This window comes from Athene noctua, chromosome 3, assembly GCF_965140245.1.
Source record: "Athene noctua chromosome 3, bAthNoc1.hap1.1, whole genome shotgun sequence".
NCBI classification, from domain to species: Eukaryota; Metazoa; Chordata; class Aves; order Strigiformes; family Strigidae; genus Athene; species Athene noctua.
Genome location: NC_134039.1, coordinates 31,117,172 through 31,143,004, shown reverse-complemented (window position 1 = coordinate 31,143,004; position 25,833 = coordinate 31,117,172). Strand labels below are relative to the sequence as shown.

Below are 25,833 nucleotides of genomic sequence, written 5' to 3'. Positions count from 1 at the left end.
CCTCTTTATACAGGAATCTTCAGTATTAAAATTATGCAAACATGAAATTACTACAGTGCAGTTCATGTACAGAGAATGTGTTTGTATTTGTGGTTGCTTAACTTGGTTCTCTTCTTCTAGGCTTTCTAGTAGAATTGACAAATTTGAGAAAAAGGAGGTAACTTTGGCTTTCTTGTTCTTCAGGAAGCTCCACCTGCACATATTATGTGTTTGCCTGGAAACCATTGAATTTGCAGCATTTCCATGAAGACCTAAGGCCACGTCTGCATGACTTTTTATAGATAGGTTCAATTTTTTTTCCTCCAGAACACACTGGCACATCTTGTTTAACTTGATCTGTAGCATTTCCATTGTTTTTTTGGACAGCTTCACTAGGTCTCTATGTTCCAGCAGTAAAGTAAGTCACTTTTGGAATATTGTAATTCTTGCATTACTTGTTAATATTCTGTTTCACAATATATACAGGGCATAGTGTTGTATTAAAAATGTTGCTGAACAGTAATGGTATAGAACAATTTGGGTGCACATTTATGATGGAAATACAATCTGCAGTACAAACTGACTCTTGGTGAAAGCTTTCCTCTGCACAAGAGGGACAGAATCACAAAGAACAGCAGTAATGTGAGCTTGTGTCCTGCTTGAAGTGTTTCTTCCACAAGCACATGTACCTGGTTGTGCAAAGTTACTTTGTGTGATTGTTCCCTGGTTTTATAAAACCTAAGCTGCTCCTGGCTGCTTTAGTGACAGTGATAGCCAGTGAACTGTGTACACCTTAATTCTAGTTTAAGGTTTGAGTCTTTTGCATGTAGGGGGGTGTCACAGGTGAATTATTAAGTGAAGTCATCATTGTGGCGTTAACTAAAAGGGTTTTATTAATGATTAAATGATGATCAGTTGATGACTGAATATTAAATGGTTATTGAATGGTTATTAAGCAATAATTGAATGGTAATTAAACAATTATATGACAATGATTTAAATTACAATTTAAACAATAATTTAGACAGCGGTCAAACACTCTTCTACTTACTATGCTTCTAATAATTAAGCTGGATATATATAAAAATGCCACTAGCATACAATATACTTTTAGGCCTAATGTAAAATGTCACTTGCCTCATTATAGATATAAGATGCTGGCTAAGGAGGTCTCTCAGCCTCCAGGAGTGATCTTGAGAGGCAGCCTGCTCAAGGGAGGAGATCATTGCCAAGCAATCTGTTGCCGTGCAGGAAAACTCAGTGGGCTCACGGGGGCTACAGGTATTTAGAGTGTAAAGTGATTGACTCGTAGTTAAACTCCTTTTTGGTGTATGTGCAGCTGTAGCAATTTCAGTTTTGTCTAGGAGGCTGGTACTGTTAGCTCCTGATAAAACATGGCCTAAACTCGTTAGTCCCCAAGAAGATATGGCCAAGCCTAATTCTCAGGGTTTGCATTGCAGGGCTGATTTCAGTCAGGCCTGCTTGTCAGTGATGCTGGCACTGGGAGAACGTTTTTCTCAAAGCGAAATGCTTGCTTTAGGCAGAGTAGCATGCGTTCTTTACAGCCTCCTCCACAGAAGGACACTGGACTTTCTTCACAGAAGGGTAAATAAAGGACACCTGGTGACGGAATGTCTTTCCAAAAGGAGATGGCTTACACAGCTGTGTGGTAGTGAAATTCTTGAGAAGTGTGTCATGTGCTAACTGCCCTGTCCGTGTTTAGATAATGGATGGTATGGTGATTCCTACCACAAGTGTAAACTCTAGGAGCTCTTGCAGCTCAAGCAAGAGGCAGTTGGAGAATAACTAAGAACTGCAGACATGAACAAGTTATGACTTTTTTTTCTGTTCAGAGAGAACAAAAGATAATAGAGTAACAATAGAAACAAAAGAGCCCAGGAGTAACATGATACAAAGTTAAGGTGAATATGCATTCTTATCTTTAATTGTAGTTTTTTTCTGAAGTATAGGTGAAGCTAAGAAGAGGAGAAGAATTGTTAACACAGGCAAAACCTTGAAGCTACCCAGAAAAAAGTGTATGATATAAGAATGGAGAAAAAATGAGGGCAGAAACACACACAGATATCATCCCAAGTGATTTTACAAACTGTGGCATGTCCAACCTCATTTCATTTCCTCAACTCCTTCCTATCTTTTAGCACCTCTTCTGCATAAGAGGATTCTTGACATTTTCCAAACTGTGTAGTTAATAGTCTTGTCACTGTGTGCCCTAACTGCTGTGAACAGTGGCTACCCTGTCCTTTGACCTGTGCCTTGTTCTGTCTTTGTAGCGTTTCTCATTCCATCCCCAGCCAGCAAAGGGTGCTACTAGCCTGAGATGCTGTTTGTGATGGGGTGCTCTAGCCACAGGTGCTGGGCAGTCTCTCAGGTGTGAAGGCAGAGGAGGAGTAAGGGCCTACAGACCGGGAAAGAGAGCAAACACAACAGAAAAAGTAACAGGCTTGACTGGTCCACACAGAGTAAGAAGTAAGAAATGACTAGCTTGAAAAACTGTTATTTTAAAGATACTGGACTTTTGTAGAAGGGAAAGGCGCTGCAGTTAGAAAAAGTAGAAACAGAAAGTTAAATTTGTCTCCTCTTCATAATTAGCTGCTTATGTTAAATGTTTGGGAAAGGGAAGCGGGTGGTGGAGAGAAAAGATACTAGTGTAGTTTGTGAGGAAGGAACAATGGATTTCCTCAGTATTCCCAGTATCTACCCTAATTCTGTTGGGGGAGGCAGCAGGTCTGCCACCAGCCTGATTGAAGGAGTTCCGCCTTGATAAGATTCCAGTGTACCCCTGAAAAGAAGGAATGTCTGCTGAATAATCAAGGTAAGAGGAACAATGAGCAAGGAAGCAGGATGCAAGAGCTGCAGTCTCACACCTATGAAGGAGCAGATTAGAAGAGTACAGATTAACCCATAGCAATGCTAATGTTAAAAGACAACTATGTAACCAATCAAATGAACACACGGTTTGGTAAAGCAGATATAAAAGAAGGGTTCTTCAATCAGGCTGGTGGCAGACCCGCTGCCTCCCCCAACATAATTCTGTATTTTTCTTAAGGCCACAGAAATGATTCCAAGCTTCCATGAGGTAAGGTCTACTTGGTGTAGAGAAAAAACCCGATGCACAAAACCAGGTGTCTAAAGAGCACCTTTGATCTGTTCTTCCAACCCGTTTCTCGTAGCCCAGGGATTCCAGTACCGCACGCCCCGCGGCCGGCTCTCTCACAGCCAGGCGCGGCCCCACCACCCCGCTTCCGCCGCCACGGCAGGCCCCGCCCGCCCGGCGGCCGAGGCGCGGCAAGCGCGCATGCGCGGGGCCGGCCGGAGGGCGGGCCCGCTGGCGGCGGGCGGGGCCAGGCGCCACGTGACGGATGGGCGGGCGCGTGCCGTGGCGCGAGGCGGGGAGGCCGTTGGTCGCCGGGATCCCGCCGGTGCTGCGGGGCGGCCGGGCCGGCTGGCGGCGGAGCCCGCGAGAGCCGCGGCCATGTCTTCCATCGCCTCCTACGAGAGCCTGGTGCATGCCGTGTCCGGGGCTGTGGTGAGCCGAGCGAGCGGCTTGGGGCTCCCGCCGCGCAGCCGTTGCGGGCGGCGCCTGGTGGGGGGAGGGGGCGTCTCGGTGGCGGCCGTTGCCTGTGGCGGGGCCGGGGGATCTGGCGGGTGGCGTGTGCCCGGGAAAGCGGGGAGGGCGGGCGGAGCCGCCATAGCAGCCCTGAGGACGTCGCGGGCCGCCTTAAGTCTTTGTTTGCCTGAGGGGTCGCCGCGCCTGCGGGGCGCGGGGCGGGTGAGGCGGTGCGGGCGGGCAGGCCCGGCAGCCCTGGGGTAACCTGGCTGTGGGGCGGAGCTGACACCTGTGGGTGGCCGTGCCCCAGCCCTCACGGTCACGAGGGGGGTTTGGTGTGAGAGCTCCTTGACACGGAGTTTTCAGCTCCGCCGCCCGTCCCGTGCGACCCCGCTGGCAAAGCCCTCGTTTTGCTTGTCACTAGTTTTGGATGTGGGATGGATAAGCCTTGAGGCTTGCTCTTGTTCCGAGCAGCTAGAGCTTCCTCTGAGCTGCAGGGGTGCTCTCTTACAAAGCGAGCATGTAAGCATCTGAAATTGGGCATCAAACTATGAAAATTTAACCCTCCCAGAAGATAGAGGGACAACACTTCAGCCTTGTTAAGAGTTGTATTAAGCATCTGCATTCTCCGATTGTCTTATAAATACTTAAAAAGTTGTAAACCATGTGTAGGCGTTAATCAAAACATAAAGCAAGTGCAGTGCAGCTGGAGGAGTTTTGTATACGTTGTTGAATTAAATTTTTCATATGACACTTGTAAATTAAAAAGCATTTAGTTTCTGTAGATTTTCTAGTATGCCCAGCCCTTGAATGAATGAGTGCTAGCTCTGTAAATAGCAAATCAGCCTTGTACTTCCAACAGATTAAAGAATTCTAGCCCAATGTAGTATGCTGGACTGGACATACTGATGAATTGTAAGCAAGCTGATGCAGCTCTACTCTTGTGTTATTCCAGACTGGCAAGAACACCTAAATGTGTATTTTAGCAATTGCTGATCTACTGTTCTGGCAAAACTTCCTCTTCTAATTTGAGTCCTTTAAAAGAACTTCTAATGGCTTCTATAGGAAGAAAGTCACTAAATGTTAATGAACAACAAAGGGTGATTCTAGAAGGAAGACTCTAAAGAGTGTTTTGTCTTCATCATGAATAAACATGGGATTAGTCTGCTTGTTTAAGCATCAAAGGCAACGGGGATTTTGTTTCCACTGTCAAGAAATTGAACTCTCTCAAATGATGTCGTTATTGAAATACTGCTTGCTCTCCTTTTGCTGGCTTGTGCAGAAGTTAGTGACACTTTATAGCCATCACTGTTAGCTTCTCCCTCTCATAAACAGATCATTCTGATAAGGCTGTGCTTCTGAACAAAGTGTGTGGTAAGAACCAAACTTAAAAATCCAGGCAGAAACGTAAAACTTGTAAAGAAATGGTTTCTCAGGTCTCTTGGTGGTATTAATTAAGATAATGGAAATTGACTATTTTATTTGAAGATGCTTATATGTTGGCATGAAGAACAGAACTTTCTGGAGCTGTTGGACACTTCTGTACCCTTGTGACTTCCAGTTGCTGTCACTAATATTCATATACAATTTAAAGCTCAGGAGCAAGATTTTTTTTTTTCTTTTTAATTTCTTAATGCTTTATGCTGGAAACTTTGATATGTTTTCTTTTACAGTAAAGATGCACTCATCGTTTCAGAGATTTCTGTTTGCTTCCGTAACACATACTTTTTGGCAAGATCTTTGACATGGGTACCAGCTATTCTGATATTGTTTCACCATTTGTTTAAATTATTGTAAAGCACACTGATGTGTGGATATATTTTAAGAATTTAAAAAAAAAAAAGCAACCCACAGAACAGTGCTGAGATAATGAGTCAAAAGAACGTGCTAGATCACAACATGATCATTTCCATTTCTGTTTTAATATGGTGAAAGTTTGTATCTTCTAGGCTACTTGGTCAAACCTGAGATAAATGAATACTCTTGTGAGCAGCAGAAAAATCAGTGCTTGATTTCCTGTGAACTTTAATTGAATTACATAAGTGTTCTCTAACTCCACATGTAGCTATATGAAGTAATCTTTCTATTAAAAAAGCTGTAGGAATGAGAATTTTATGAGTGTTACGGCAGTAGTCAAGCTGCTTTGTTGATTTTCAATGTCAGCTGACAACATAATTTAAAAATTTTATTTCTATTTTAATTTTTAATTTTTTTTAGAAAAAACAAACTTTAGGCTGTCATCCTCCATACCTCCTCTTGGCAGCAGTCATCTCAGGCCATTTGTTCTGGCCACTTACTGTCACCTCTTGGCTACTGCACAGTTTATGTGGTTGTGTTGACTGATCAAGGAACTGATCTGACTGAAAAAGTAGCCCAGTGGAAAAAGTTATTTCCAGACAGATTAGTTTCCTTGTCTGCATTGTCACGTAGGGGCCCAAAAAGTTATGCCACCAGAATGGAGGAGGCGGGGATGCAAATACAGTTGACCAAGAACTGGGATCGTTTAAGCCAGTTCGTACCTGTTCTAGTGATTATTCATCAATAGCATGACTTGGCAAAATGCTGAGATTCAGTGCCAGCAGGGAGGTGGTGGGAAGGCAGAGAGTGAAGCATCACCCTTTCATCAGTAGAGGGTCATACGTTTCAGCATATGTTCCTGCAGTCAGTGATATGAATTACTTTCCCTGCTGCTCTCAAATGCAAATCAGTAAGGAATCTGAGCCCATCTCAAGGGCTTAATTTAATGTTGCTGGGGAAAGGGCTGATCCTGCTCATCCCTCTCATTTCCCTTACTTCTGGCCATGAAACCCTGTCTCATTCATATGATGCTTCTGGCACTCTCTTTGCTGTGTAGTTAAATTGTTCCATTTGTAAACCTAGGAGAAAAGTAACTCTGCTTTTCTGCGTTTATCTCCCTCAATTTAGTGAAAGGAGGGGAGAGGGTACAAATTATCTTTTATTGGCTTTTTATTAATCTATTATATCAGCTAAGTTAGCTCATGACATTCTCTTGAGCTGTGGCTTCATATATGTTTTAAGCCAGTTTGAGTCATTAAGGCTCATCGTGTGGAAATGGTTCAAAGCTGAGCCAGGGGAGGTTTAGTCTGGACATTAGGAAGCATTTCTTTACTGAGAGGGTGATCAAACACTGGAGCAAACTTCCTAGAGGGGTGATTGATGCCTCATCAGTGTTTGAGGCATTTGGATGGACAATAAATACCCTTAATAATATGCTTCTACTTTTGGTCTGCCCTGAAGTGGTCACACAGTTGGACCAGATGAGCGTCATAGATCCAGCTGAAACATTCTATTCTGTACCTTGTGTTCACCCATTTGTCCTGTGTGCTGCTACCCCAACTATTTCCCCATTTCCATTTTCTGATTTTAAGTGCAGGTGTGTGTGGTGTTATGTGGTGGATTGCACTGAGAGGAGGATTCAGGATAAATCTCACTTTGGAAGGATGGAAGCAGGATAATTTGAACAAGGGAAGGTTGGAACTTGTAGTGACTGCAGTCTTGTGGCTGTTCTGTGCATAGGTGTCTGTAACTGATTTGAGGTTGGCTTCAGAGTTGCTATAAGGCAGCTGTCATTAGAAGATATATTTTGGCTCTTTCTGGTACTTTTTTTTGTGCTGGCAGTAGCCTTCTAACTGAAATTTATTTTTTGTAAATTTTTAGTCAGATGGGTTCATGAATCCTACTTTGTGTCCAACTGTGTGCACAGTAGGTATGAAGAATGAGCAGACACAGGACGAGTAAGTACCTGAGAGAGCAGAACCAACCTGTTTGGCTAGAGCCCAAACTAAATGGGTTAAAATAACTAGGTAATTAGGACCAAGTATTTCCTTTCATCTGCTACTTGGTGTTGTGAAAATTAGAGAAACTTAAGTCTTGTTAAGACTTCAACCCAGAGTTGTCTTACGAAACACCACCTGCAAAACAATCCTTTGTTGCTGGTTGTAGAGAAAGGTCCAAGCAGCCTGCTCAGGAGCTGGAGTGTTTCCAGAGGCAAAGCTTGCTTAAATGTATGGCATAACATGGCTCTAGAAAAGTTCAAGTCAGACCATATAGCGTACTTTAAACACAGTGCTTGTGTGACTTGCGATATCCCAGACCTTCCTACCATTTAAACAGTTTGCTTGGCTACTAATGGAAGAGTACCGCAGCTTTAGTAGCCATTTAATGTATTTAATATTACCATACACTGTTAGCAGGTTTGCACCAAGCTAGAGTCTTTTTCAGTTGGATACCAACTAGGTGGAGAGGTAACAGCCGCCTGATACAAATACAGTATTTAACCCTGTTGTAAAGAAGAGTGACTGCTGACTTTTCCATTTAGAAACTAATGGTTGGATTGCACAAGAAGTGAAGAGAGTGTTGGATTCACAGGAAGTGAATCTGGTGACATTGGGGTCATGGTTTAATTCATCATATGTAATTCATGCCATGGGGTGTCTTGGTAGGCAGATCTTTATTGCCTGAATTGGAATTTAGTACAATGTTAGATTAAGTCTTGAAAAACCTGTGTTATCAGTTTTTTAATGAACAAAAGTTTGCTTTTTTTCTTCTCAAAACAAGGTTATCGTAACACAATGGTTGTTTGTGTCATAGTAATTTTTTTTAAAACTAGAAATTGGATACTGAGGCTAATGGAAGTTAGAGAAAGTGCAATATATTTGTCTCCTGACACCCAATTTATCAGCTTTCAGATTTAAAAAATTTATCTTTGGGCAAAAAGCTTCTAATGGTTTTAATTTTAGCTTAATTTAATACAAGTCATAAAAACTCTTTTGTAAGCATGGAACCAAAAATCACTTCAAATAGACATTGTTATTTATGGAGTTTATCACCTTTTCAAACTTACTCAGTAGACTGGCTTCTGGGTGAGAAGTGAAAGGCAACAAAGAGTCTGGCAGGCATCTGTACAAGCAACTGATACACTATATAGCCAGTTTATTTTGTTTTTCAGGGCAGTATGACTGCAATGACTGTATTTTTTCCTTTGGATACAGCTAGGCTTAGACTTCAGGGTAAGTGTCAAACTCTAGTTTTCTTGTGCGATGCTGTTTCTGTTCATCTTGGTTTGGGCACTTCTAAGGGTGGTTGTAGGGGGAACTATCTTGCATGAATAAGAATCTTACCCATGTAACACTAACACCATTTTTCCAGCTGAAGGTAATTCTCCCTTTTGAAAGTATTGAGCAACATTTTAATTAGCTGTGTGATCTGTGGCCAGATGTGGCTTTTAAATGGTTATCTAAGACCAAGAAGAAAATAAAGATGCGAGATTACACAGAATTATGTTTGTGTGTTACTGCTTTTGGCTGCTGAGAACACTTCAAAATGCAGGGGCAGTGTCATGAAAAACTAGCCTAGAATTATTCCTGAGAATGGTTTAAAGGGAAAAGTCAGGGTTAGAACTGGAAGTAGGAACATCTCATATTTACAAAAATGCATCTGGGTATAAATTTTGTTGTTCTAACACTCTATCTTCTAATCAAAAGTCACAGAATCAACATGCATTTTAGCGCTGTTATTAAAGTGCTGTTAAGAACTAGAGGGAGATCATCAGCTAGGTCGTCAGAAATAATGTGGTTGAGAAATGAGAACCATAGCACTGTTGAGCAGCTTTCAATGAAGGAAGAGACAGTGTTTTGCTAAGGTTTAGCTGTTTGCAGATTAACTGATTGCTCTGCTAGTGGTGCTAGTCTGGAGTCCAAGGAACAATTTTGAGAGCAGTTAGGCTCAATTCTAGTTTCTTACCTAATGGAAAAACCTACCTTCAGTTCATGTCACAACTATCAGGTTAGGAATTGGTAACTACAGATACTCTGGTGCGCAACAGAACCTGTTAGTCTGGGGAAGAATAAAAAAAGGAAGTAGCCTTACCTAGCAAATGAAAATAAGGTAATGCTTTCTGGAATTGCTGCAGAAATAGGGAACGTCTGTCCTTTACAAGGAAGAAGGAACATGTTGTTCTGGGGTATGTTCAGAACAGGAAGGATAAGGACTTGAAAACTGGAATAATCTAAAAGTTTGATTCTTTTGTTTTCCAGTTGATGAGAAGCGGAAGTCTAAGACGACACCAGCAGTCCTATTGGAAATAATCAAAGAAGAAGGCTTGTGAGTAGATAATTAATTTTCTGCTTGTCTTCATTTAGTTAAGCTCTAACACTAATCTGAATTTGCTTTTGAAGTGGAACACTTAGCCCACATCTGTCTGGACAGATTTTTACTCTGAATTAAAATGCCCCCATACAAGTGTGATATGACTTGCATAATCTTATGTGTTTGTCTTTAGCTAATTGGGATTAACTTTCTTGAGCACCTTATGCAGTCAGTCTGTTCAGTGATGTAACTGTGTGCCTCCATTAGTGAGGTAGTTGTGACACCTTAGAAATGCAGGTTTGTATGCAAATTTACCTTTGTGTACCTGATAAACCAGCTTTGTCTGCCTGGATTCTTGGGTGTGTCCGTTTCTTATAACCAAGATGAAACTTTTAGGCAGCTGAGCCACTTTCAGCAGGAGAACTGAGACATGTTTCCCACTTGAAAGTTTTTTCTCCTCCTAAGCCTGTAGAAGTAATCAATTGACTCTTTATGCTGGTAAGATTCAAGATATATCTAAAAGCAATTAACTTTCAGCAATACTGTGCTTCAGTATTTGCCACACAGTCTGGTCTGAGCTGAACTGGCTGGGAAAAACAGTTGTATGCATGTCCTTGTTACAAATATTTTCCTAAGTGAATCTCTGGAACTCTAACGTAGAACGGAACTTTCAGGACATTAAAAATTGACAGAAGTTTAGCTTGGCAAATAATATTTTGCCACCTTTCAGTTTGAGCAGTTGGCAGTTGTATGCGTGAGTTCTTGTCAGTCAGTGATCCCTTTTGGTTGCATCCCCGCATTACTTTTGTCACATGAGGGTGGCAGATAAACTTCAATTAAAAAAAGAAAGAAAAAGAAAGTGGACACACTGCAAAAGTGATCATCCTACTTTTCCTGTGAAATGGAAAAATCCGTAATTCTGGCAAGAGAGAAACATTGTTTCTTCCAAAGATATTGGGAAAGCTGGGTTAAGCAATGATGCTAGTTTTACAGATGTGTTTGGAATATAAAAAAGACTGCAAACAACAACAAATCTGAAATGTGGATGTGAGATCATAAACATCTTGTTCACATTAGTTTATAGATTCTCGTCTTGTATTACACTTTTGTGAGATGCTTTTCTCACCTAGATAAAGCAGGTTTAGTTAATGAACTTTCTGTAGAAGTTTATAAACCAGCTTTGCTTTCTTCCCTATGCTTTCATCCTTTTGTAGGTGATATAAAAGGTGTTCACTGGTGTACACTTGAGTTCTTCTCAAGGTTGCAGTTTGGAACACAAACTTAGGTTTTACTTGTGTGCAGAAGTATTTGAGTGTGAATTATGGATGCACTGTAGCACTGACAACTTGAGTCATTAAAATAATGGGTTTTGTCTTAGTGTCATGTTTTGTACTGCAAGATGTTTCATTTGAAAATCATCAGAAGTTGTTCTTAATAAATCAAGCAAAACCAAATGCTCTCAGTTAGAGGACATGGTCCCCAGAGACTGTTTCTCCCTTTCTTTTCCAGCACTGAAAAGATAGGTGATGCAAAAATTGTTTTAATTCTACTTACGACCAACTGTATAGTCAGTTAATTTGTAATTGTAATGGTTATTTGCAGATGTATGGTTAGCAGCTAACCCTGTAACTTCAGAAACAGTCTTAATAATGTGGTGTATTCCCAGCTACCTGGGAGGGAGAGGCACTTGAATGCATCTAAGGTGAAAAACTAACATTTACATCATGAGAACAGTTAGATGCTGCATTTACCAGCCTTGCAAGTCTCCTCTTGGGAAACCCTATATTCTGTGTATTCCTAATATTTTGATGAATACTGAAGAGCCTTCATGATTACTGCTGGTTGTTGAGATTTCTTATGCTCGTAACATGATACCAGTTCTATACCTGTCCTGTGCCACTTCGTGAAAATGTGTATCGTTATTTGGTTTTTGGATGTGTTGTAGAACATGCTGGGGATGTAGGACAACTGTTGAGGTGTCCCTCTTTTACAGGCTCATCAGGCCTGTGAGAGAAGGGAGCTGTGTTAGTCAGCTGTTATGAAATAATTTGTAAATCAAGATAATTTAGTTGATACACAAACAATGATTGTTCACAGCACCTGAAAAATAAGATAGCTGTGAATCATAAGGGGGTATTCAGTTTTTCATCTGTGATTAATCTAGTTAAATTTAAATAGTGCCTTTTTCTCACTTACCTGACTGATTTGCTCACTTACCTGACTGATTTGCTCTAGACTTTACTGCAAGGCATTTATTAGAAATTCTTCCCACCTGCATATCTGATGCTTCGGGTTGCATCCTTTGGAAAACTCTTCTTGGTGGAGTAGTCCATTTTTAAATTTTATGTGAGAATCCAGACATACATTTTTTCTTCCTTACTCTATTTTTTAAATTTTGTATTGAAGGAGTAGTTGTCTTTAATTTTTTTTTCAGTTATGTTAAGCATTGCTTTGTTTCCTTGGAGATGTGAGCATCTCTTTACTGAGATGTTATCTTTTGTATTGGACTGACAGCCTCCGTTTCTCAACGACGATGAGAATTCTCCTCGTGCCTTGGTATGTTTTAGTATATGGTTTGAACAGACTTACCAGTCTGTATGTTAAGATACATACATACTTCAAGCATATGCTCATCCCCTGGATGTTTGTAGTTCACTGCTGGCTGTTGGTAGAGAGCAAATACAGTGGTAATGCTCACCTTTGGAGTGAGCAAGCCCCAAGCTTCTCATTGTAAATATATTGTACCTCTATAGCTCCTTTTCAGTGGAATTCTTCCTGATCACTATAATTTATAAATATAAGTGCTTAATTTTTTTTTTATGGTACCGTCAGGAGTTTAGTATGGTTTGTTATCATTAATGATTAAGGCATATCTCGTTAATATTGTGTGTAGGATATGGTTTTGTATCTCTGGGACCCTCCACCAATATGTAAAATCAACCAGATCATATAAATACATTGCTGATCCTTACCATTACTTTTTGCTCTTCGTTAGGTTGGCACCATATCGAGGATGGTTCCCTGTTATTTCCAGCCTTTGCTGCTCCAATTTTGTTTACTTTTATACATTTAACAGTCTTAAAGCTCTCTGGGTCAAAGGTCAGCATTCAACCACTGGAAAAGACTTGGTTCTTGGTGTTGTTGCAGGTAATACTTAATACCTTTTTGATGAAATTGAGGGGGGGTGTGTTTAGTATATTCTATCTAATGTTTTTCTTTACAAAGTCCACTGGAGGTTATGCTGTTTACACCTCCCACTACATGCAGACCTGCTTTGTGTTACAGCTCTGCTCTTCTGTGTCCTCCCCACCTCATAAGTAGGTGCATAAACTGTCCTGTTGTGAATTCTGGCACAAAGCACAGTGCTGTTGTGTTCTAGTATTTTATTTGTGTCTGCTGTGTTGTTTACCATGGTATCTAAGCATCATCATTTAGATGTTGAAGACAAGTGGCAGGCAGAGGTGGTATTTTTTTTCAGAGGAAAAGATATATGCTAATTCTGAAATATTTCCAGTTAGAATAAAAGTTTTTAATGTAAGCATTTAGGGGTCAGTTTTCAGACTTCTTTAGTGTCATCACCTGAAAGTGACAGTAAGTCCCTAGATATGCAGGTCCAGTGGGACTATATGTTCTTCTTCATCCCTTCCTCTCATGTGGATGCTACAGTGGCTTCTGTGAAGGGATGGTGACATTAGTGGCTTTTCTAGCAAATCCAGTGTGAAAAATTACCACTGTGTGCCTGTGTTTGCCAGTAATACTCTGCAGGAACAATTGCTCGTGCAACCACACTGAAACAAGCTGATTTTTAAAAAAGCTGGCAGAAAAGGCTTGTGATTATTTTGTTTTGTTTGGGGTTTTCTTGGGGTGGGGGGGTGGGGGTGGAGGGGGATGGGTAGGGGAAAGCTTTTTTGTTTACTTTTTGCTAGTTTCTTGTACTTTCATTGTAGGCACAATGAATGGCTGAATAGTTGGGGGAAAGTAAGGAAAGAAAGTTGGCTTTATCACTGGGGTCAAATTCTATATAATTACATTCTGGATAAAAGGCCACAGGAATTAGGGTAACAGTCTATCATTTAAATGACTAGCTGTTCTTCAATGTCAGTAGCTTATATCCTTGTGATGGAATAATATCTGATGTAAAATGAAAAATTCTACTTCAGGTGTTTGCTAGTTCTTACCCATATCTCATTCCTACAACTGGTAGCCAATATAGACTAGAGAAATGCAGTAAAATTCCCTTCCAGTCTGGAAAATAGCATTTTATGTCTTTTCCTTTAACTGGATTTACATGAAAAATTAAAAGTAGACTGCTTCTCTAACCTGTTGCTCCTTTAATGTAATCACATTGACTTTGAGAGATTAATGTGGCTTGCCTTTTCTAGTGCTTGATTTTGCTCAAAACTTTTTTTGAGAGCTGACTGTAGCCCTTATGAAGCATACTGAAATATAGTTATGTTTGCATTCTGCTTTTCTGAATCCTCTTAAAGGAAAGGAAAAAGAACAAACAGGCACAAAAAAATGTGGGTAGTAAAGTTTTGCCTTGTTCAGATTTAATGTTCTTGATAGCGATGTAGTGTGTCCATCTCAATATAACTGAATAATTCAGTCTATCACTCAGAGTTCTACCAAAGCAACCAATGTAAAAGCAATTTCTAATTTCTGTGATACAGAAATATTAATGAGAAAGATCAGAAGCTTGTTTTTTACATAGTTACTTCAGAGTAACTCCCTTGGTCATTACTAAACAGGAGGGACCTGTACCGGGTGATTGCAGAAGTAATGTCACTTAATCCTTCTCCCTCTTAGTTTAGAACTGTATTTTACAATACCTCTTTGTATTGAGATAGCCTTATGTATGCTTGTCTATTTCTCTTCCTTAATTTCTGATACTCAACTTTCAAGCTTTACTGTTAAGGTTTGTCGTATAATCTCTTGCTGCTTCTAAGCCTTACTTAAAATACTTGCAGAATCCTGTGTTTTCAACCCCAAGTGTACTTAATGAATCTAGAAACTAGGTATTCTCATTCTTTTGGCAGTGTAGGAGCTCTATGCTGGTAATCAAGCTTTATGCATTTATCTGTTTTGATCTCTCCCTATAAAATAATTATTCTAACCTTGTCACTCTGTGTTTCTTTCTGAAAGTAGGCAGGCAGCAAGCCATCATGGAGTGAAGTAGGGCATGAAAAAAGTACAGTGTCTTGTGCTCCAGTGTGGTGTGGTGTAGTATGCAGCGAAGTAATAAGTTCACTAGAGAGTCCTTCAACACGTTCATATTTGGTGTGTTTTGTTGTTTGGGGTGGGGGTTCTTAGTTGTGTTTTTTTCTGGTGGGGGTGTTTTTGGTGTTTTTTTTTTAGTTTTGGGGAGGAGTAGGAGAAATGTCTTCCCACTGCATGCAGTCTGCTAACAACTAATTAATGGTGGCACTGTGGGGGGATACCTGAAGTATCTTGTTACAAGTTAAAAGTTTACTTTCACCATATATGGTGTTAATTTTTTTTCCCACCTACCTACCAGTAGTTACAGTAGCGTGTGAATCAAGGTAAAAGGGGACAAGGAAACATTTAGAATCTTCAGGTTCTTTCTGATTTTCTTTGTGGTGTGTCTTGCAATAGGTGTAGTGAATGTACTCCTGACCACTCCTCTTTGGGTAGTGAACACACGTCTGAAGCTGCAGGGAGCAAAATTTAGGAATGAAGACATTGTACCAACCAATTATAAAGGCATAATAGGTAAGCACCTATTATCTTCAACCAAAGGAATATTCATTAAATGAAATATATCAAGGACTCTGAAGTCTGAAGACTATTATTCCTGTAACCAATTTCACCTTGGATTTCTGTGCTTCCCTATCACCTCACAGTCATTTGAGTTTTACAGGAAACTGGACTTGGCCGTTTCTGATGGTAATTAAGCTTATAGTATGCACACTTGTAACTAAAATAACTTTTGCAAAGGCAGGTGTCTTATCACACAAATACTGGAGTGGTACTGAGCCCATTGAGGTGGTAGCTGACAGTCTGAGTGTAGACAGACAATCTGCAAATTAAACTTCACTTACATTAATTTTTTCACCCACATGTTCAGGCTGTCTTCCTTTTAAAAGTAAGTAAATAAATATTGTTGTAATTTTAAAAAAGGTTTGGAAGACCTGAATGTTGCTTCTGAGCTTGTACTAAAAAGAGCAGGGTGTCTGTGCAGATGAGAAGCTTTGTTTATGTTAATGGTGATGTGAGCAAGAATCTCCTTTGTCACTGTTTTTCTGTTAACTTCCAGATTAGAATGGAAGATTTAAAAAGTTGCATAAGAGACTGCAATTAATTTCTCTACATTTTGCATATTATACTTAAACCGTAACTTAACTTTTCTTATATTCTATAGTCAGAATTTTGTACTCAAAATTTTAATGATTTTTTCTTTTCCACCTTCCTTCTCAGATGCCTTTCATCAGATAATAAGAGATGAAGGAGTCTTAGCTTTATGGAATGGGACTTTCCCCTCCTTGCTGCTGGTCTTCAACCCTGCCATACAGTTCATGTTTTATGAAGGCTTTAAACGGAAGCTTTTGAAAAAGCAGCTGCAAGTGAGTATGTTTTGAGGTCAGGCGATGGACATGCTCTGTTATAAGACAGGTTTTTTGATGTATGTTACTTGAGCAAATTCAGAAATGTAGGTTTGGTTTTGGTTCTCGCAGTTTTGTGCCAGACCCTGTTATTTTAATAACACTTTTTTTTTTTCTGATGCCCTCGGTTTTTCAATATCCTTTTTTCCGACGATGGACACTAGAATTGCACATAATGCTGCAACCATACCTCCCTGATTCTCTAAATAGTGGTAGAATTGCTTTTATGTCCCTGCTTTATAATCCCCTTTTTCTTTATTCTTTTTCTTTTTTCTCTGTATCAGATATAGCATCTCGTATAAACTCATGTTGCTTTTATGTTCTAGCAAGCTGAAAAGCATTTGTGCTGCATTTTAGGATAATACAACATACATGTTTAAGCTGCAGTCATTTGTGACTTTAGAATGCGTTTGCCTATATTAAAATGTTAGATCATATCAATATGTTACAAAGCCGTCTTGTTTATCCTCAAGACATAGTGAAATTACTTTTGCATGAGATTTTGCATCATAAATGAAGCTTGGGGTTTTTTACCATCTTTAGTCAATACTGCAGCTGTAGCACTGTGCCTGACAGGTCTATGCACTTTCATTATAGACAATACATTCTTTTGAGTGACGAGCTGAGCTTCCCTCTGCATTGTTATTTGCCCGTTGACTAATTGCTATATTTACTACTTGTGTTTCTTTTAAATTAATTAGTTTTACCTTAAATAAGGGCACGTTTTGAGCATGATCAGTGGAGAGAGAAAATACTCTTTTTTTTTAAATTTTTTTTTTTTTTTTCCCCTCTAGCAATGGTTATTTTTATTTTGGCCAACGTTTTTCTTATCTGATCTTTTTCTGATTGTCTTAACAGATTGACTTTGAGATATGCATGTGTGTGCATATTTCTGATTACAGTCAACATTTTACAAATCTGAGCACATTTTGGTATGGGCACCTGCTTATTTTCCGTGATTAATTCACACTATTAGACAGAGAGGCACTGTAATCAGCTTAGACTTTAACAGTGCATTTGGTGCATTGTGGAACATTGTGGGCTTTAGGGGAGAGGATGGGCTTCCAGCAGGTGTTCTTAACAAATACAGGATGAAATTTTTAGCCTGTGTCATCAAGACTAAAATTCTGCCTGACAGCATAGTGATCATGTCTCAGGATTAAAGTTCAAGGAGCCTTTCACTGTCACATTTTCACAAGTGCTATATGACTTTTTAGTTTAACTGTTGCAAAACCTGAAATGATCATTGACTGATGGTTTAAATGCTTCTTCTCTATCTTGTCTGCTCTTGGTGCTTTAAATCTGTCTAGTTGTATGGCTTTATCTCCACTATATTTTAGTAACCTAGTTATAGTGAGAAATGCAAAAGCTTGTGAGCATTTAGAAGTTATAAATAAACTTTAGTTATAGTTCAACCAATTTACTTTCCCACAACTATTGAAAATGAGAAGACCCAGAGACTTCGTGAAATCTTTATGCCAAAGATATTTAGATAACCTGGTAGCAGGTACCAGTACAGAATCTCCAAACACATACAAGTAACTGGCTGTTTTGGTACTGTGTGGAAGTAATATGTTCTTTATCTGTTGAACAGCTCACATCTTTGGATGCTTTTGTCATTGGTGCAATAGCCAAAGCAGTTGCCACCACCCTCACTTATCCTCTGCAGACAGTACAGTCAATTCTGCGGGTAAGTAATAATTTAATTTCAGGGCAATTGCCTCTGACTTGTTCTGTGTTAATGACTTGGTTTTGTGTTAATGAACCCATCATTTTGGGAGCTCCTTTTGCACGATACAAGTCACTGATAATGATGCCTCTCTTTGATCCTGTACTGACAGATTCTTATAGAACTTGGTGTTACTGGTGCACATTTGTTTCAAATAGCTGGTAGGATCGATAACATAATGCATTGGTACAGTGTCTTATAGAAGCTGATGCACCATACTGCTTTTAGGCACTACAAAAATGTAGATTTACTTCTTTGAATATAAATAGAAAATGTGTCAAGTGGGAAGCTAAAATTAAATCCTCTAAACACAGTTTATTTCCAGATGACCTAGGGTAATCCAAAAAAAGTTCTATTCATAGGTTTTGTTTTATTTGGATGATGACCTGACCTTGTCAGTAACTAGAATATGATCCATCAGGGGAAGCTGAGCTCTCGTAAAGAATATCTTTAACAATTTTCCCAGCATTGTGTGCTGATTGTAGTGGTAATGGAAACACTTGCATTTATTCTTACTTGCAATTTGTATGTATGCTGGATAATGCTGCTACCTTTAGTATGTACCAATATTGTTTTAATACTGAAACAAGACAAATTTGGGGGGGTGGGCGGCAGGGTAGAGACCTGGCCATACATAAGCAAGTGTATTGTACTTTAATTTCTGTGCTTTTTAATCTGTAAAAATACAATGTAATGTAAAAAATTTTTAATCTGTAAAAATACAAAAATAATCAAGCTGTTTCTTGATTATTTTTGTAACATTTAAATATTAATAAATCTTTCCACATGAAATATAATGGTATTTTCCTAAGTAAAGAGAAGCCCTAACTTGCGTGTATGGTAGAGCCATTATGTGTGTTCTAAACCTTGTATAAATTTGGAGAGTCAGTTGAATTATTGAATGTGAGCCTTCCATGCTAACGATAATCACTTTTCAGACTTGTATAACAGGGGATTTTTCTTGTTAATTGTCATCTGGAAAAAGTGATGTTCATGCAAGTTTTCTAATTATTTTAGCTTCTCTCTAGAGTGGACTAAATGTATGTTGATTTTTTGATAGTCTGCAAAAAGAGTTTGCATGCTATATTTCAAACCAACAGTACTTGAATATATTTATTGTGTGGTTGCTGCTGTCCTGAAAAGACAGTGGATGGAAGCTGTGCAGACACAGAAGTTTTTACTTCACCACCCTAATAGTGCATAAAATGGCATCTGCACTGTAGATGTGTCAGCCACGTTGTGGTTGTGCCAGCAGTCATCTTTTCTGAAGTTTTCATAACTTTTGATGATCAACTGAACTAGTGCCTTCATTCAGTGTCTCACCTTGTTTTAACACCCTGGACACATTTCAGGATTTAAACTAGCAACTCAGACTTCTATTACTGAAATGACAGATACAGGAAAAGATTGTAAGCAAATACAGCTTTGCGTGGTTCAACCCCAGTCAGCAACTAAGCCCCACACAGATGCTGCCCCCCCCCTCAGTGGGATGGGAAGAGAATCTAAAGAATAAAGATGAGAAAACTCGTGGGTTGAGATGAAGACAGTTTAATAGGTAAAGCAAAAGCCACATGCACAAGCAAAGCAAAACAAGGAATTAATTCACTGCTTCCCATCGGCAAGCAGGTGCTCAGCCATCTCCAGGAAAGCAGGGCTCCATCACATGTAACAGTGAATTGGGTAGACAAATGCCATCCCTCTGAATGTTCCCCCGCCCCCCACTTCCTCCTCCTTCCTCTAGCTTTATATACTGAGTATGACATGGAATATCCCTTTGGTCAGCTGGGAAACAGCCAGGGCAAGTGACGCCTTCCCAATTTCTTGCACACCCTCAGCCTGCTTACTGTTGGGGTGGTGTGAGAAGCAGAAAAGGCCTTGAGTCTGTAAGCACTGCTCAGCAATAACTAAAACATCCCTGTGTTATTAACACTGTTTTCAGCACAAGTCCAAAGCATAGCCCCACACTAGATACTATGAAGAAAATTAACTCTACCCCAGCCGAAGCCAGCATACAACATCAGTCTGTTTTTAATTTGTGGTGTGTTTTCTGCTGGCATGAAGGAAAACAAAGGAAAGCTGAAGTGCTCTATTTTACCCTTGGCATTGCACAGCAGTGCAATTTTCATGGAGCTACATCAATATAAGAGCTTCAACCCTTGTTCCTTTCCATGGTTGCTATAGAAATGGTTACGGTCTTTTGACTATTACGTCATGTTTCAACTGTCTCCTTTTGGTTTTCTAAACAAAATAATTCTGTCTCTTTCTGACAGTGTCATTCTTCAAAAAAGGGGCAGCTCTCTTAAGTTTTGCTGCCAGCTTGATGTACTAACCATCTCCTGCTTTTACTAGTTTACCTCAGTTGAAGTCAGCTAGTTCACTGCTAGCTTGCCTGAGCAGTGATGAGCTGCCTTTCTGCTAGAGCACAGCTAACTATCAGTGGTAGTGGGATTTTTCTTACAGTGGCCCACTGTAAAATAAGGTGGCCTCTATGCTACTTCTCAATGCCAGTCCATCCTCTTCTGTGATGATGGAGAATATAAGGACCTTATCTCTAGTTCTGCAGTCACTAGGGGTGACTTCTTTCCCTTTGCTCTATGAAAGAAGTAATAGCCAGAAACTCTGCACGCTTCTGGTGAGAACAGCAGGAACATGCATCTGTGATAGGTGTACTCTCTGGTTCAAACTTGTACCACTACTTAATGTGCTTTCTAATCTAAGGCTAGCATTCTATTTGATGAAGTTTTTGTCACTCACACTGTTATGTTAAAAAAAAAAAAGTTATGATGAATAAAGGTTTAGTATCTTCAGAAGTAACATTCTGCTTGAAGTATACTTTGTTTCCAACCCTGCAACTATACAATTTTAGCGGATTTACACACAAGCTATACAAGCTCAATGTAATTGATAAAAACACATCATAATTAAGTTCTATCATCAAAGTAGAAGTACAGGACTCTTTTAAACCTTAAACCTTTAGAATATTAGTATTGTTTGAAAGTTATTAGGGTTCTTTGTAATGAAGTCTCCACACCTTTACTTTCAAGTTTTTGGCAAAGTGCTCTTGTTTCCGCATAATGAACAGCTACCCTGTGTAATTGTTAGTGGTAAGCAGCTTCCAGCCTTGCCATTTAGTATGTCTGTCTCCTTCAGTTATTAAAAATACATGATATTGGTGTTACTCATTATGCAGTGAAACTATTCTTTAGCCTGTGTGTTGGTAAACAGTGGATAAATTGTCTCTGGAGAAATAGCAATACTGTTAATGTTCTTAGTGATACTGGCTGAAAAAGTTATCTTTAAAACTCAAGCCTGTTGCCTGTAGTGTAGAGAATGCTAGTCCCTTTGGGGAATCTTCTGCAGTAATCAGTGAAATATTGACATCCTAGGGAGAAAAAAATGTGGGGTTTTTTTCCCCTCTTAATGAACCTTTGTTTGCAGTACAACAATAGTCTGATACTGGAAAAAAAAGAAGGAAGCACTTAATTCTGGTGTGGTTTGGAAGCCTATGAGTGATCTGGGCAGTGAGTGGTATTGTAACTTGGAACATCGTTAGTATTTTTTTGGGGGTGTATCTCAGTCTTTGACAATAATCCTTAACACTGGTTTATCAGTATCAAATGAGTTGGTTGCTGATGAGAAGATCATGAATTGTGAGCATGCATTTTTCTAATAAAGGGAGATTTCCAATAATGTTCTGTTACTGCTGTTTCTGTCTGAGTTCTTAAGACATACAGCAAAGGGACCTGTGTCATCCTGGAATTTTCTTGTAATTTATGAACTACCTAAATCTTCTTGCATACTCTACGTACTGTCAATGGTAACTTCTTATGCCTCAGTAGTGGCAGTTGCCTGAGTATGTTCTGGGAGAAACTCACCCACAGGCAGTTGCTCAATTTCACCTTTCTTAGCACAAAAACATAATACAGGCTTCAAAAGCTGTTTATGTTGTTAGAAATACAAGTGTGGTAACTCTTGTATATTAATAATTCATAGTTACAGCTTGCTAACAGTACTATTGACCTGTATCAGATAAGAGTCTCAATGAATGCTAGAAAAGGAGTTGTTGAAATTGCTAGTTTAACTCTGAGACATGAAATTACAGCAGCAGCTATCATGCCTGCTGAAAAACAATTTGGGATAACCAAATACAGTGAGTAAAAGAGAAATATTATTTAGGTCAGGTAGGTGGATCAGACAATTCTGGATTCTGTCACAACAGTTCACATGTAAATGTTTTCCTCCAAGACTGGCTGGGCAGATGAATTTTGGATTCAACTATGCAATCTCAATGTACAAATGGTTTGCAGATGTATGAGGCTTTGAATCTTTGTTGAATGAAAGCTGAGCAAGCCAGAAGTAACTTGCTTTGAATGTCCTATTCTTACTAAGGCACCGCAAATCATGCTTTTCAGATCTTGAAAACAGTTTCTTCCAGAGCAACTGAAAGAGACCAACATGTAACACTATTTGAATCCAACTTAAAACCAAACCAGGTTGTTTGTAGCACATGTTGTTTTAATGCTTGCTGTGTGAAGTTCAATAGTGTGGGCTTTGGACTCAGTTCTTCACTGATGACTAGTATAACCTGAAAACTGTTAAAGGAGGTTTAAGATAGGCTCTCCAGGTTTTATGCATATGTTGGGTTCTCTGACTAGCACCATAGGGAAATAGTACAAACAAAATGCTCTTTTTTTTCAGTTTGGACGCCACAGATTGAACCCAGAGAACCGAACACTAGGCAGTCTTAGAAATGTTCTTTACCTTCTTCAACAGAGAGTGAGGTGAGCTTTCTGGGATTTTTTTCTAACATGACATAGAAGACTCGAGTATTACTAATATGTTGAAAATGTTGCTGGATCAGACTTATTTCTTTTTGCCTCTTAAGCTTGCCATCTGAGGCAACCTGGTTTTTGTAATATATTGCAGAATAAGTACACAAAACAAAATTCACTTGAATACTTGTACAGTAAGTGGTATCAAGGATATCTATGGATGCCAATTCAATCACCTCTTGTCTTGAAAAGCAAGTTTCTTGCACAAAAGACTTAACTTTATGCAGAATGTTCTCTTTAATATATTATTCAGCATAGCTGGCACTCGAGATAATTTAAGATTCTTACAGTGTCATTAACTTGTGATATCAATTCTACTTTGTAATGTACTGATTTACTTATAGAAGTCTATTCACACTTGTTTTCTTGATATTTTTTTTTTCCTTCTTAGGCGTTTTGGATTAATGGGACTCTACAAAGGCCTTGAAGCAAAGCTCCTGCAGACAGTCCTTACTGCTGCTCTTATGTTTCTAGTGTATGAGAAACTGACTGCTGCAACCTTCACAGTCATGGGATTAAAGCATTCGCGCAGACATTGAAAAAGGAACCTATGCCAAAGATTATGGGGTCTAGAAAACATGTTCTATTTCTGAGACCAGGCTGGGTAACAAAAGGTCTTCACTTTCTCTGTTTCTTTTTCTTTCTAGCCATCTCCATCTCCATTATTTGGAGAAATTTGAAATACACTCTATAGGACCTGTTGCCATGAATTCAGGGATAGCCCATTCCCTGTTCTTCTGTGGATTCACTGTGTTAAGAAACAAAGCAGAGACCTTATTTAAGCACTTGACATGAAATTTTAACTACTATAAGATTTGGTTGCCTTTCTTGGCAAGCATGAGTATCTTTCACTATGCTTTCTTGTTTTCCCTCAGATCATCCTCAACTATTCTACATTTACCTTCTGTCAGCAGCTGGTGGTCTGTTTTCATGTTATTTTCCTTGACCTGTGTTTGTCACTTCGTATTTGGTTTGTTAAAATATTTTGTAAAGAACAAAATTTTTGATGTAGTTTTTCTTCTAACTTCAAGTATGTTTGTGGCACAGAGTGACAGGATATTACCCCAGATATCTGAAGGTGAGATTTCTGAACAGCTAGAATATACATTACCAGTGAGTAGGCACACTGCATTCTTGAATCCGCCTATTTTGAATCTTGAAAATTTTTAGTACAGATACTGGCTAGATAGAAGGAGCATAACTCTTGCTTCTTCAAGCTGAGTACCTCAAACTGCTTCAAGAAAATGGACTTCTACACAGAAATACATGAAGTTCTGTAACCCTGTTCCTTGTGAGAATATGTGAATGTTCTCATGCAGATGGAGCCCTACCCTATGCTTCAGAAGTGGTATGCCCTCTCAAAAATGTGCTTTATTTTTCCACTGATCTTCCCAGATACTTTCCTGACCATAAAGCATAAAGGTCGTAACTGTTGTCCCAGTTAACAGAAGTGTATATGTTCTTTTTGCATAGTTTTGTTCAGTAGTCCTAGGCATAAAATCCAAATACATCCTGCTGTGTCCATCATTAAGTTTGCAGTAGGATTGTTCTGAAGAACAGTTTTATATTTGAAGTGTTGAGAAATTCTATGGTAGTTTTAACACCAAGAATGTCTGGGAGAAGAATTAAGTGCTGCAGATGTTACTGAATTGATAAATGACACCCTTTTTTTGAATCTCAACAGAGTCGATTCTAAGTATGAAGTTGGAATGCAATTCTGCAGATAATGCTGTCTTTTGAACAAGAATAAAAACCTTTACACTGACTAATTTTTTTAAGAGTATTGGTAGTATCTGTATACAAGAAAAAATGCTCTTAATTCAGTGCTGGGTGCTTTTCAGTCCAAGCTGGATTTACATATGACGGGTAAGAATGAAAAAGTGTAATAAGCTGTAATTATACTTTGATAGCTGACATGAAATGTAATGAAAGACTGTAGACCTTGCCGCTGGAAAAGAAACAATCACAATTCTGAGAATTTCAGTGAAATATTCTTCTGACTGAAATGAATTATCCTGTGAAAAAAATAGTCTGCTGTTTTTTTTTTTTTAATAAGAAATTCAGAATCAGTAGTATGGCTCTTAATAAGCTTCCCCACAATTATTCTGACAGCAGGAATTTCATTGTGGGGAAGCTGAGAGGCTGTTGGCTGTTGGCTTTATGCAAATGCAAAGTGATTCTTATGCCACTTTGGCTGAAATCGGTGTGGCTGCTAGAAGCTTTAGTTCAGCATGTCTCTGGCATGAAGGAGCAATTCCTGAAAATACAGAAATATTTTTCTCATTGCTATACCTGTCAGAAGAAAGGAAATGCTTTCTATCTAGCCAAAAAATACTTGTCTGCCGGCCAGTGTGGTTTCAAAAGGATAAAGAAGTATTTCATTTTAGCAAAAAAGCTGCATACGGAACAATTATAGAGAAGAGTGCTGGCCTTGGCTGTGTCTGTGTTACCAATAAACCTGGAGCAGACATTTTGCACTAAACTCTCTACTTGGCTTTGCTGACCAGCTGTTACATTTTAGCAGTTTCATAAAGGGATGAAAACAAAAACTATTGAAGCCCTGAGCATCTTCAGTCTCCTTTTAGTGATAGACCTATGGTATTTAAAACTTTTTTTGCTCCTGCATTCTGCAGTATTGATTTAGACATTAGACTGAATTAACTGAAAGACGACTAAACCTCATGTGACTGAGTCAAACTAGACTGAGGAATTATTCAGTCGTTTGTTCAATCAGCAGGCAAACTTTTGTGCTACAGGTTGTCCCTCCACCCAAGTTTTCTTAGGCGTGTTTTGAACAGATGGTGACATTTCCATTAGAATTGCTAAAATTATTTCAGGCTTCAAAGGCATATGTATCTGAGATTTTAAAAAGCATAACTTATAATAATTTTCATAAATCTGTCAAAATTTATGAAAGACATTTCTAATCTTGGTACTAAAGTTGTAAGTCACTAATGGTAGATAAATACTGTCCAGAACTAAAACCAAAATACAATA

At 39.1% G+C, this 25,833-nt stretch overlaps 1 protein-coding gene across 1 annotated transcript; it reads left to right on the top strand.

Annotated features, from left to right (window-relative positions):
• The first annotated feature begins 3,352 nt into the window (after positions 1-3,352).
• SLC25A17 (solute carrier family 25 member 17) lies at positions 3,353-24,832 on the top strand. The gene is made up of 9 exons (XM_074902541.1): positions 3,353-3,526; positions 8,517-8,577; positions 9,604-9,670; positions 12,651-12,802; positions 15,269-15,385; positions 16,091-16,236; positions 17,870-17,965; positions 22,703-22,785; positions 23,228-24,832. Exons 1-9 carry the CDS (start codon positions 3,473-3,475, stop codon positions 23,373-23,375), a joined length of 924 nt encoding a protein of 307 aa, XP_074758642.1. The 5' UTR covers positions 3,353-3,472; the 3' UTR covers positions 23,376-24,832.
• Positions 24,833-25,833: the final 1,001 nt, after the last annotated feature.